This window comes from Trichoderma virens (genome assembly GCF_000170995.1).
Source record: "Trichoderma virens Gv29-8 chromosome Unknown TRIVIscaffold_92, whole genome shotgun sequence".
NCBI classification, from domain to species: domain Eukaryota; kingdom Fungi; phylum Ascomycota; class Sordariomycetes; order Hypocreales; family Hypocreaceae; genus Trichoderma; species Trichoderma virens.
The window spans coordinates 5,826-19,077 of NW_014013657.1; the positions used below are offsets into that span (position 1 = coordinate 5,826).

General features: G+C 44.5%; 5 protein-coding genes across 5 annotated transcripts; 3 read left to right on the forward strand and 2 right to left on the reverse strand.

The window, feature by feature from the left end:
- Positions 1–487: 487 nt before the first annotated feature.
- Positions 488–757, reverse strand: TRIVIDRAFT_228256 (uncharacterized protein; the record flags this gene model as incomplete). The annotated part of the gene is made up of 2 exons (XM_014093942.1): positions 488–633; positions 703–757. 2 exons carry the CDS (start codon positions 755–757, stop codon positions 488–490), a joined length of 201 nt encoding a protein of 66 aa, XP_013949417.1.
- A 2,896-nt stretch (positions 758–3,653) lies between these two features.
- On the reverse strand, positions 3,654–4,707 carry TRIVIDRAFT_64862 (uncharacterized protein; the record flags this gene model as incomplete). The annotated part of the gene is made up of 4 exons (XM_014093943.1): positions 3,654–3,813; positions 3,900–4,019; positions 4,062–4,447; positions 4,684–4,707. The coding sequence occupies 4 exons, from the start codon at positions 4,705–4,707 to the stop codon at positions 3,654–3,656; spliced, it is 690 nt and encodes a 229-aa protein (XP_013949418.1).
- A 775-nt stretch (positions 4,708–5,482) lies between these two features.
- Positions 5,483–6,958, forward strand: TRIVIDRAFT_228257 (uncharacterized protein; the record flags this gene model as incomplete). Its single annotated transcript, XM_014093944.1, has 3 exons — positions 5,483–5,845; positions 5,905–6,396; positions 6,446–6,958. The coding sequence occupies 3 exons, from the start codon at positions 5,483–5,485 to the stop codon at positions 6,956–6,958; spliced, it is 1,368 nt and encodes a 455-aa protein (XP_013949419.1).
- Positions 6,959–8,032: 1,074 nt separating this feature from the next.
- Positions 8,033–9,264, forward strand: TRIVIDRAFT_228258 (uncharacterized protein; the record flags this gene model as incomplete). Its single annotated transcript, XM_014093945.1, has 4 exons — positions 8,033–8,162; positions 8,236–8,300; positions 8,359–9,135; positions 9,199–9,264. 4 exons carry the CDS (start codon positions 8,033–8,035, stop codon positions 9,262–9,264), a joined length of 1,038 nt encoding a protein of 345 aa, XP_013949420.1.
- A 1,459-nt stretch (positions 9,265–10,723) lies between these two features.
- On the forward strand, positions 10,724–13,002 carry TRIVIDRAFT_38844 (uncharacterized protein; the record flags this gene model as incomplete). Its single annotated transcript, XM_014093946.1, has 2 exons — positions 10,724–10,942; positions 11,008–13,002. The coding sequence occupies 2 exons, from the start codon at positions 10,724–10,726 to the stop codon at positions 13,000–13,002; spliced, it is 2,214 nt and encodes a 737-aa protein (XP_013949421.1).
- Between the last annotated feature and the right edge of the window lie 250 nt (positions 13,003–13,252).

The window sequence follows — 13,252 nt, forward strand, 5'->3', positions numbered from 1 at the left end:
TCGTGGGTAACGTAGACGTCAGTGTTAAGACTTGAGCGTTGTCCTTTTATTTCCTCCACCTAGGCTACATGATGACTAGTTATCAGAGGCCATTCTGCCCATCGCAACTGATTACTTTCACAAAGCCTTTACTACGGCCCATCAATAACCCAAGTCGCGCAATGGCCTTCTTCCACCGAGGCATGCGCGACGCGGAGCGGCCTTTTGCTCCTTTGTACTACCTGCTCGAAGATTTTGAGAGTTATGTCATTCAGAATACGCCATTCAGCAATAAAGAAACTGGAATAGTTCTATAGCATCCAAACTTCAAGCTTGGTTCAAACCGGTACTACTGCTCTGGCGGCTACCCGAAGGGCCTGGTTCATTTTGTCGATTGTGGTGACAGCGCCGGTAGATACTTGTCTGGTGGGATTGGTGGCGCTCTGTCGAGACTCCCCTGACCACCAGGCTTCTACTCCGTATAAGACTATTGGGACAGCGCAGGCTCTTAGTCGCGAGTGCGATCGCGTCCAGTGGGGAGCCCTTCTGCGTTCTCCCTAGCGAGGGCCACCTCGATGTCGTGGACGAGGCAGGCGGCTAGGTCGGTGGCCGAGCGTTTAGGTACGGCTCCGAAGTATTGCTCCATGTATTTCGCTTATTTAGCGGACGTTAATAATAAATAAAACAAGCAAACAAAATCAAAGTAGGGGGAGAAATGAATACCGTTTAGAACACTGCATAGATTCTTAATGTTCTCGCTGAGTACCTGATTTTCCATTTCGAGAGATAAAATCCTTTGGCGTGCTAGGGCAAGGACTTTTGATTTGGTCAGCCGTTTCAACCCTTCCTTTTGAAGCAAAGAGTTGCCATCCTCGTATATTGGTATTTGCAAAGCAGTAATAAGTTGCCCAAAATTATCATTTAATCGGTTGCGGTAGCTTTTCTCAGTGTCGTTGTGACTAATATTTCTCGCTGATTTTCTGCTAGCCTTTCGGTTTAGTCCTTGCTTGGTTGGAAAGCTGGTGCGCTTGTGTTTAAGTTGAGTGCGGGATAATGTGCCTGTCTTATTGGCTTTAAAGTCTGATGCTGCAATCGAACCTTTAGTCGAGTCCATATTAATTTCCGAATTCATTGACTTGTTTTTAATAATTTGGGTGGCTTCCACTACCGGATAGTAAGGCTCCATTTTTGTACTTGGGATATGATTACGACCCTGTGTCACCGGATTATGTCGCCGATATATTTCGTCGAGTTCACCATTTTGTGTAAAAAGCTCCTGCACATCGTGCGCCGGTGGAGTAAAATTATTGATTAGGAAGTCGTTTTCTAAATCAGATTGTAATTGTAATCCGAATGGCTGTTCTAGAATATTAGAATTGCATAAAGAGTTATTATCATCTGAATATGGTGAAGTTTTGTAGGTGCTAGGTGGCTTCTGAGTATTAATTGTCTGTTCGGTGAAACTCGCTAGGGACTGTACTAACATTATCAATATAAGATCCGATGTCCCAACTCTGTGTGCAAACAGCTGAGTTCCAGACTTGAGTCATCGCTTTTTATAAATGGAGGTGATAATATAGAAATATGACTACTGCTACTCTGTCAGGGTGTTATTTGCGCAGATTTCTTATTGATTTAATTTGTTAGGACCTTTCTTGGTCTTATAATGTAGTAGTAAACTTGATGATATGGCTAGTGAGTGCTAAATTAGGAGCGTGATTGGATCTCTAATGGCCGAAGTTTGTTACGTAACGCCAATAACGCAAAAGATTAGGCTCAACACCGTAATCTTAGTGATTTGGCGGAAAACTTGTGAGGCCAATCTTAAACCATACTCCATCAGTGGCGTTAATAAGTGGTATGATTGTGATTTCATTTCACTGAAGTGCGGAGATATAACTTTACGGAGCATAACTAGCTCAGAGCCTCTCTAATGCTGCTTCAGTGTTATAGGAATGTTTTAGAGCTATCTTGCATAACAAACCCCGCTACCGTAGACTAAGCTATCTAGTTTACTGGCTGAGTCTGGAATACTCTTTACCTTGCCAATTTTCCACATACCATACACTTAGCTACGGATTGTATTATATAGTTTTGACGTAGTTGGGCGGAATGCTTTGTCTATTTGCTTATTAATAACACTATATTCAAAGATGACCAACCGGACTCAGTAGTTTCGGATGACATGCATCCTAAAATCTCCTTTACACAGGCTGCTGCTGCGCCTGTCGCATAGCCCTACCAACTCTTATTTCTGTGTGAATCTGCATATACGCAAATGCCACTGATAAGATAAGGTAGATTGCTTGAAAAAATTGTCGCCGCTTGTTCTATACAGAGGGCACTGCTAACCAAATCACTGTTTGAGCTTATCCCGGATGACAGCACTCTCAATAGCCCGGTCCGCAGAAATTGTCGACCCGTAATGGACTGCAACTTCTCGTGGTGGTTTGACGATAGCTTGTGATTTATCACAATGATGACATGTCTTAAGCAGCTAGCCAAGATCATCCCTGATGGAAGCAGTACCACAGGTGGTACTAGGCCCACCTACATGTTTGTAACTGGAGCTAAATAATAAATCATCTTGCATTTGATCTAATTTGAGATTTAAAAAAACGAAGAGCAGGCATCCTATCCATTGCTTCTTCAATATAGCTTGGCATCCTGCTCGAACCAAGATGCGCATGTGCTGATTTTAATTTTCGTAAAGTAGAGTGTACGATGCTAGGGATGCTTTGTGGAGATCTCGATTTTTGGACCCTTAAACTTGTTAAATCGGGATCTAATTGATTCGAACCAATCATTTGCCAGTGCCCCATAGGTGTGCTAATGACAACGTCCCCGAGTCTAACATCTGGCGGTATCCCGCTACCGATTTCTGTAACGAAACAGTATTGAATAGAAGACAAAGACGCGTGGAAGTCATCTGGCGGTAGTTTCTTTATCAAGAAGTTGGAATGATCTCCGATAAGTGGACATAAAATAACGATATTGTGATCGCCAATAGAACCTAACTTATATATATATAAGTTGTTGAGAGAGACTGACGGAGGGGCATGTCTCTCATCTAACATGGCAACCGCAATGAACAGCGCCTTTGGATTACAGCATACCCATCCTACAGTGTATTCCTCTAGAGGGTGGGAGTATTTGAGATTTCTCTTTGGCGGCCAACTGTTGTATGAAACGTCCTCGTATCCTATGTTTGCCTCGTCTGGTGATTCTCCCGGAAGCAAATTCTGCAGTCATTCATTGACATTTATTGTAGAGAATGCGGCAGAAACACTACTAAGCGTTTTTTTCATTTAATAGAACTTCATCTGTGCCATATGTTTCTGCATACAAAGCAGTAACTTCTGCGAAGGAAGACGAATCTTCCTTTGTATCAAAGTCGCAAAATACGGAATCATATCGGCCCCGCAGCTGGCCCTGATGACTTTGAGATGAGTGTCCAGACTTCGTATTGCCATCTTCAGCTGTCGGACCATTGTGTAGGGCAAGTTGTGCAAGCCGCTCAAGATGAAAAAGGAGATGCGACTGAATGTGCGCTATATCAGAGAAACCGGTTGGACAGAAGGGGCAGTCTCGGCGAATCCGCATTGAGGGACCAACAACGGCAGCAACCAATGCAGGTGAGAAATGCTCAGGCGTACTATCGGGATGGGAGTCTTCTACATGTTGAATATATTCCGGCTGAGTTTCAAACTCTTCAAGATGTTCGTGGCAGTGCCATGCGCGTGTGTGCTGGCTCTCATGGTCGATCCATTCTTGTCGACTCCCATAGACTCAATTTGGGTCCAGACAATTCTCCTCATATCTGCAATGATACGACTGCAAGTCATGTATGAGGTGGACACTACAGCAATAATGTTAAAAGAGTTAATGATATCGAATACAATTCACATCAATATACTTACATCCACGCACTCTTTTGGAGGTACTTCTCAGGACATAAAGTCTTGCAATGACAGATGAAGTATCCGCGTATCAGGTCTACCCTTGGCGGATCTGGCCACTCCATCTTCTTGCCCCTAGGACTGATGACTGTCGACACCCGAGTCTAATACGAAATGACAGACCTGAAGTCACCTGGCTTCAACGCTGTAGCTGTCGTCGTTGAGATTGATATTACAGGTAACTTTGTTTGTTCAGGGATCACAGGCTTCAAATTGATTTGCGAAGGGGTTTCGGCAGTGTCTTCTGTTATGGGGTTGACCTCTCCAACTTTCTGCTCAGACGATTTAGCTCGCATCTCGTTAAGCCTAGTAACATGTTCTTTCCAGTAGATGAACTGCTGTTTTCGGCGAGCATTCGCAATGCCAGTTCTTCGCAGAAGCCAATGTTTTGTGGATGAAGACTTCTCAAATAATTCATCAGTGTCACGTGCTGTTACTGTCTGGTCTGTGATTACAATAAGGTACTGGCGATGTAGATAAACAGCGGCGATCTCGACTTCCTCCCTTTCCTATATTTCGGCGTTTCTTTTTTCAGCCGGCACATGCTTATACAGCTGATTAATGTTGCGTTGTGGCCGATGTAGTGAAGTTCTGATTTTGTCTGCTAGGTTATAAAGCACGCTTATAGCCTCATTAAGTCTTTCGAGTCGAAAGTCAACCTCGTGGAACGAATTTTCTTCGCTCGAAGAAGAAAAGCTGCTGGATCCATCGGAGCCACTCCTTTCTGATCCTGCGCCACCACTACCCTCGTCTTCCGCCTCTCGATCATCTTGACTAATTTTTTTTGCTTCATATGGTAGACGCTCGTTACGCTTGATCGCGAGGAGGGTTTATCTTATTAATCACATCATTAGGGTTTAAAAAAAATAAGCATGTAAAGATTGACTCTTTTTTTTTTAAAAAAAAAAAAAAGAAAAGAAAAGAAAAAGCTCAAGCCCGTCAGGAATTACAAATGGATGACATACATGACTTTGAAGTTCTTCAAGAATGCGAGCAAAAACGGATTTTATGGCTTCGGCATCTCGAACACGATAATCTAGAGATGCGTGTCCTTCTTGATATAACCCAAGGCTGTGTGCCCACAACTTGAACCTCTGTTCCTCCGCCGCTAGATGGCGGCATTTTGGTGATTGACTGAATTGAAAGAGGGCAATCAGTTGAAGAAAATCGTTCGATATTTTTTTTCCGTCGTAAAGAGCTGTGCCGAGTCGATCTGGTCCATGTTTCCTCTTGGATCGAGCGGTCACTCAGTGCAATCAGTGCAAGATCGAGTAAGGTAGAGCCAAAGCTGTATTTGAGCATGTGAGGGGTCCCAGAAATAGAGCAGGGATTACAAGATAATCTGAGCACCATCCAATCGAAAATGAACACAACCTCCATCAAAGGTATAAGGAATACCCCTCTTTCAGCCTCAAAGAATTTGCATACGAGTTAAATCTGCGAAACAAAGAGTGCTAGACAAAGAATACCAAGCAACCAGCTCAAAGCAAACAGCTCGACTACACCATGTCGGGCTTTGAAGTTGTGGGCTGGTTCTCGGAATCATGCCGTTGGCAATATCTGCACTTGAACACTACAAGGCTGGACGAGGTGTTGTGGCTACGTTTATGAAATTCCATGGACAGTTGGACGCACTTATATACAGGTTTAGGCTTCAAAGAACTTTCTTTTATCTAAATATTCTCGACCTACTGCGAAATGCCGGCGTCAGTGAAGTAGTCGATAAATCGGACATAAGCGAAGGAGATTGTATCAACATTCTTCGAAATACAAGAAGTGGAGACGAGATTAAGGACTACCTAGGGCCTGGGCATTTATACGACACTTTTCAGGAAATATTAACAAGATATGAAACTTGTTTAACGGCAATTGTGAGCAAGTTGGGACACATAAAGAGACCGCCAAAGGTTTGTGGGTATATAGAGGTTTTATAAATTTAATTGCATGGCTGATTCTCATACCACAGGCTGCGAAGGATGACTTGAAAGCAATTCTTGAGAAGAACCCCGTAGGGGCTTCCGCTTTCGCATTTAGAGAGCGGCTAAGCTTTACCATTGAGAAGGGGAGCCTAAAGGAGCTTGTGGAAGAGCTGAGCGAAGATCGACTGTCTCTAAGGGAAATGATTGATAGCTTGAAATCGCAGCAAGTGCTTTCAGCAAGATACCCTTCTGAAGATGCCCAAAAACTAGCGACTATGCTTTCAAAGGTCCGGCGACAAGCAGGTCCGTTGTTCGAAGCCATGCGTAAAGGATGCAACTGCGGCTGTGAGAAAAGACATATGGTCTTAATGAGACTGGACAGCAGGGTGCCGCTAAAGAAGAGCAGACAAAGAAAATTGCGAGAGCAGACTAAGTTCAGTCTCATATTTGACTTTCACGGATATCTCCAAGAAACGCATGTCAACGTGCACGAAGATGATGATCTCAACGAGGATTACGACATCAAAAACTCATCTAGAGTGATGATAACAGCTGCACCGTGAAAAGATGGTGACGCGGATATGCCAGCATGTGTCTGAAGCGCAAGCCGCGGGTCGGATTCTGGAGTTCAAACTAAACAAAGAGGACCTATTCCTTGTTGATGGACCGCCTGAGAACAGACGAAATTTCGCAAGTCCAATAACGCTGGCGGATATCCTCAAAGCAGGATGCCAAGATGATGATGCCAAAATGTTTCCAAAGGAGCAGACACTGTTGGCTCTGAATGTCGCCTCGTCGATTCTCCAACTACAACAGACGTGGTGGCTGGGACTGCCTTTCAACAGCAATGAGATCAAGATATTAAGCCCCCAAGAGAAATCATTCATCACCTCAGGCAGTTTTCCTTTTATCGAACAATTTATGGGTGAGATCTCACCACCGCCATGTGCAATGGCCATTGACAGCGACGCATGTATCGGCCCAGATCCCAAAACAGCATTGACGGAGCTGGCAATCCTATTACTCGAAATCTGGCACCACAGGCCGCTTGAGTTATGGTGCTATAAGTCGGGCAAAGAGAATCCAACATCACCACAATGACGCATGATGGTAGCCATCGAGTGGCTGCAAGCCACATCCAGACGTCTGCTGCCATACCAAAGCCAGGTTATCGAACAATGTTTACAAGTATGTGCTGGGTCTCTTCGATTTTGGCATGAAAAGGAGTTTCTAAAGATGTATTGCGAAAATATCATTAAGCCTTTACAAGAGATTCTTGGTGCATGGGATACATCAGGGAAGGGCTTTACCTAACAGGATGCTTTCCTTTTCTCCATATTTGCTTCTCAGATTCCATAGAGCTGCAGTATACTTTATTTTGCTCATGCATTCGTACTTTTAGCATTTTGATTCATTTCAAACGTCTTAGAATAGGGAGACATGGACATACTACTATCAGATGCTAATCAAATCAAATGGATGCCATTCTTCATATGACCAACGTGTAGTCAAAATAATGAGCAATGGCATGCTGCAACCGATCCCGACAAGCTATGATATTTTTGAAACATGCATTCATAGGTCATGAGATTTGCGATGATATCAAACCTCTGCCGCCCTGGCCCGCTTGTTCCTTGTTTTCCAACCAGCAGCTAATACACGTTACAACCCCTGGTGTTCACGTGAGAAGCCCTTCTCTGGCATTTCCACGGAGGAGCACATGTCTCACACCAATGAAACATTGAAATTACAATGATCTATGTACAAGTTAGGACCTACTCCATCCGCTTATTTCGCTTATGCCGGCCGTAATGGGATGATCTTCTTTGAACTATTTTAAGCTCTTCACGGGAGAGTTCCGGTTGTTTGATGGTTTATGTGGAGATTACTGCCCAATATACAGCCCAATACTTCACTAGACCGTGTTTAGCAACCGTCGGCGAGAACAGACCATCGGTAAGTTTCAGCACGATCAAGGATGTTTTATTAAGTAAATAGTGCACTCAATGCTCATACGTCATTCTGTCTTTTATTAAGTAACTCGAAAATAGTACAATCAATGCTCGTACGTCATTCTGTCAAAACACTGAAACACGGTTTCTACATAATTCGCATGATGCCCGCCACCTTCAGTTCATGCTGTCCACATTACATAAGACACCACCACTCAAAATCATGAAATTAATATTGGATATTGCCGGTGCTGACGATGTAACCTTCGGTCCTGAAGACGAAATCCGGGGAACGATCAACCTTTTAGGTCACGCCGGCCATGTGCTGTCCCACCCAAGAGTTACCTTTGGAGGTAAGACAATCCCATCCATCGCAACAAGTTGAACTATTCACACCTCACGCGTTCATTTGTTAACGGCAGCCAGGTCGGTTAACGATTTCCATGCCGGCGCAGATTGCTGGTCCTAATCCAAGCGATTTGGAATTTACGGTACGAAATGAACCACCAAATTGCTTCGACGAATAATTATCGCTAAGATGAGAATTAGTTGTTCGAGGAAAATAAAGAATTACGACATAACGATGCCACATCAAACAAGGACCGTCCAGTCAATGGCATTTACATTGTCCCATTCTCTTTTCGATTCCCATCCCAGGTCCGATGTTTCGCGCATACACACTCATTACACCTTCCACCATCAATGGACATACGTGAAGCGGAATCAAGGATAAAGGTGGAATACTACGTCAGAGGAGCCGTAGATCGACAAATACTCGGCCCCTTGTCTAAGACAACAAGGGTTGTTAAGGGACTAAAATTCAGCAACAATGTCCCTATCAATATCTCGCCAGTTTTACTACCTAGTACCAGCCTACCACTAGTACTGAGGCAGAAAGATGGTTCTAGGTATCTTGAAGATGGAATCGACGGTTTACCAGCATATGCGCCATCTTTACGAGTTGAGGCACTCCTCCCGGAGCCACCAGTTCTTTTCCGGGGACAAGCGAACCCTATCAAGTTTATACTACATACTCCATCAGAGATTGTGGGGAAAATATTCGTTCGAACAGCAAATATCTTTTTCAAAACTTCTACAACGACCATTGTCGGATCAGTTACCCGACGCGTGGATGAGCATTGCCCCGGGTCAAGCATGTCTGGAGTCATTCCAGTTGATTCAGAGAGTTTGGTATTCGATTCCAGCGCCTGGGGCCGACTTTTCAAGCTCGACTTGAAACCAACATTCGAATCATGCGTGATGCGGATAAAACATTCAGCCGAAATCAGGGTCGGCATATCAATTGGGCCTGAAGGCAAGATCTATGTAAGCTTCATGCACATTGGCGTATTCATTCCATATCTATGTCAAGCTGACAATGTATTATAGTACACCTCATCCTGGTTGGATGTACAAGTAATGGATCCACCACCAGCATATGAAAATGCTGAATGATGATGAGATGGAAAAGATACCCGAGAAGAAACATGATTGATTGTACGATAGAGCGACCTAACTTCGAGAGTAATTAGACTATAGATATGATGAACAAAGCCCATTGCATTACGCTCATCCTTGGATCTCAGAGGAGGAGTTACTTGACAGCGCGACTAAGGGTTAATTCCTTCTTTGTGAATGGTGCAACAATTAGTGCTTTGCGCTGCCCCGCGTATTGATCCCATAGTCCATTTTCACCAATTCTCATCTCGCTAGATAGACTACGTTATGAGTTAGAATTGTTGCTCAATAATCCATGGATAATCTAGTTTAGGGTATTACCGTATTAGATGCCGACCGGCGAGACGCGGCTAAATAGATCATCAGCATCTTCTTGGTAGCCCTTTTGCCGGATTAAGGCATTGTGAGCGAGGCAAGCTCTGCTGCCTAGCTGCCATGATGCTTTCAAATGTGCGACTTCTGTTACTCTTCTTCACCATTCACTTAGCCGTGTGGCCCAAGAGTAATACTACCAAAGGACTGTCCGATTGCTTTTCCCTACCCACAAGAGATACGGCTTTTACCACACATTAGCGATACGGCTTTTGCCGCATATTTGAGAGACGGCATTTGCCACACAACTGATTACTATGTAAGACCACTAATGGGGCTTCGATAAGTGGTTCAAATCTAAAAATGATGCACTGTGGAAGCCGTTATTAGTCTGGAAGCATAATGACTTCCAAGTCCCATGCATTAGGAGCATAATGTCCGTTATTTTTTAACGGACAGCATATCACATCTCCAGACATGCTTAATTGTAGATAGAGGTAGTGACAGAAATTAAAATAAGCATCCCCTTACCGTGTTCACCAACGTATCGTACGGCTTCCGCTGAGGCAACCTTCGGCTTCGCACTGTTCACAGCTCCATAAAATTACATCATTTATCGCAATTTCTTTATCACTTGAATAGCCATTATTGAGTGATGAAATCATAGAAGCTAGGCACAGACGCTACTTGTTATAATTATGCCACACATTTTGTTCGGCAATAGACTTTTTAAAAGCCTTCGAGATATCTATTTACCGATCCATAAGTGCTACATCCAAGTATGCAACCCAGCGACCGCAGAATTTGGCCCAATGATATTGTCTGGAAGTATTGAATGAAGACAAAAATATGCATCCTGCTGTCGATTGCATCATTATGCTAAGATATTTTGCGGTAGCTTGCCATATATATTCATAGCGTTAATCATCATTACATAGGGTCAACTGAGATTGACGTCAATATAATATCACGTCTTACATTATGTGGTGGTGATGTATGAGTGACGGCTCGATGCAATATATCGCCACTTTTCAGAACGCATGGTGGAATCCGTATAAGAGATTGTAAAGAGAATATGAACTCGCCTTGACATATACCTAAAGCTTGCATGAATTAAATTGTAAGCCGAGAATACAGCAAAAAAATGTCGAATATTATTCCTTCATCGGTGAAACAAGCAGTCATGGGTCACAAAGCAGCAAAAGCAGATCAACTGACGGCTTACACTGTTGAGCCATCCAAAAATAGTAGAATCACATCTGATTTCGGCACAAAGCAGACCAACACAGATGACTGGCTACGGGTCAATAGCAAGGACCAGATAGGCCCAATGCTCCTAGAAGATCCCTTTGGGCGCGAAAAGGTTTGTCATGACCCGACAATGTGGAATTAATCTCTCTTCAGTGTGGCTAAATACTGGGATTACAGATTCATCGATTCGATCATGAACGTATTCCGGAGCGAGTAGTCCATGCCCGAGGCACTGGAGCTTTCGGGACATTTCGTCTCTTCGAATCTGCCGAGGATGTAACTCATGCCAACGTTCTTACTGATACATCACGCGAGACACCTGTTTTCCTCCGCTTTTCAACTGTACTTGGGAGTCGTGGTTCAGCTGATACTGTCCGCGATGTGCGCGGCTTCGCAGTCAAGTTTTATACACAAGAGGGTAACTGGGATATTGTGGGCAACAATATCCCCGTCTTCTTCATTCAAGACGCAATCAAGTTTCCTGATCTCATCCATGCTGGAAAACCAGAGCCTCACAACGAAGTTCCACAAGCCCAGTCGGCCCACAACAATTTCTGGGATTTTGTCCAGATGCACTCTGAAGCTACGCACATGTTCATGTGGACCATGTCAGATCGTGCCATTCCTCGCTCATACCGAATGATGCAAGGATTCGGAGTTAACACGTTCACACTTACCAATGCGGCTGGTAAACGCTCATTTGTCAAGTTCCATTTCACTCCAGAACTTGGAGTGCACTCTCTTGTTTGGGACGAGGCGCTCAAGCTCGCTGGCCAAGATCCTGATTTCCACCGAAAGGATCTTATGGAAGCCATCGACAACGGGGTATTCCCCAAGTGGAAGTTTGGCATACAAACAATTGACGAATCAAATGAACATGACTTCGATTTCGATATTCTCGACGCCACAAAAGTGTGGCCAGAGGACTTGGTTCCTATTCGTTACATCGGCGAGCTCGAACTGAACAAGAACGTGGATGAATTCTTTACCCAGACAGAGCAGGTTGCATTTTGCACAGGCCATGTTGTGCCAGGAATAGGCTTCTCAGACGATCCTCTCCTCCAAGGTCGCAACTTTTCTTACTTTGATACTCAGCTGAGCCGACTGGGCACGAATTGGCAAGAATTGCCCATCAACAAACCAGTCTGTCCAGTCATGAACTTCAATCGTGACGGTGCCATGCGACACACTATTTCTAAGGGCAAGGTCAATTATTGGCCAAATAGATTCGAAGCACAACCACCTGCGACCAAAGAAGAGGGCGGCTATGTCGATTACCCGGAAAAGGTTGCCGGAATCAAGGAGCGAGCAAAGAGTGCCAAATTCAAGGATCATTTCTCTCAGGCACAGCTCTTCTTCAATTCGCTTTCTCAAATCGAAAAGTCTCACATGTTGGCGGCGTTCTCATTCGAACTCAGTCATTGCGACGAGCCGATAGTCTATGAGCGACTTGTGAAACGGCTAGCTGACATTGATCTTGGCCTCGCCCAATCTGTCGGGAAGATGGTGGGAGGGGCAATCCCAGACAATGCAGGACAGGCGAATCACGGGAAGAAGGCCAAGGGCATTAGCCAACTGGAGTATCTCCCCGATAAGCCTATCATTGCTTCTAGGCGAATTGGTATCATTGTTGCCGATGGATATGATCCCATTGCCTTCAATGCACTTTATGGAGCAGCGCAGGGAGCCAAAGCTGTCCCCTTGGTGATTGGCACGCATAGATCTGAGACGTTTGCAGATGGAGAAAGCCAATCAGGCAAAGGCATTATTCCGGATCATCATCTGGAAGGCCAGCGCAGCACAATGTTTGACGCTCTGTTTGTACCAGGAGGAAAGCAAGCCATTGAGACACTTTCCAAGAATGGCCGAGCACTGCATTACATCCGCGAGGCGTTTGGTCACCTCAAGCCTATTGGGGCCACTGGAGAAGGTGTTTTATTGGTCGAGAAAGCACTTCAGCTGCCAGATCAAGTAGCGATCTCGAGTGACAACGAAGCTGTGGAGAGCTATGGCGTGGTTACACTGAAGAGCGTGCATCCTGAACGATTGGGTGAGTTGGTATCCGCTGCGAAGAATGCGAAGGGATTCTTGGATAAGTTTGTCTACGCAATCAGCACTCATCGCTGCTGGGAGCGCGAGATTGATGGTCTCAGCACCATGGTGGCATATTAGTCGAGGCTCGTCAAGTCGTTATCTTGGATAATGAGCTGTAAGATGGCAGAATATTGTAAAGTTTTACATGAGAACGAAAATCACAGCCCACTTTGAACCATGATAAGATTTAAGCTTTTTTAAGTTGTCAAAATCTCAACTGGAATGCTTTCGGGTATGCTTCTGCGCGCAAGGTGACATCGCCTGGGAATAGTGAAACAACAATATTATTTCCAAGGGTTGCAATTCATGCATATGCAGCTAGCCAGCT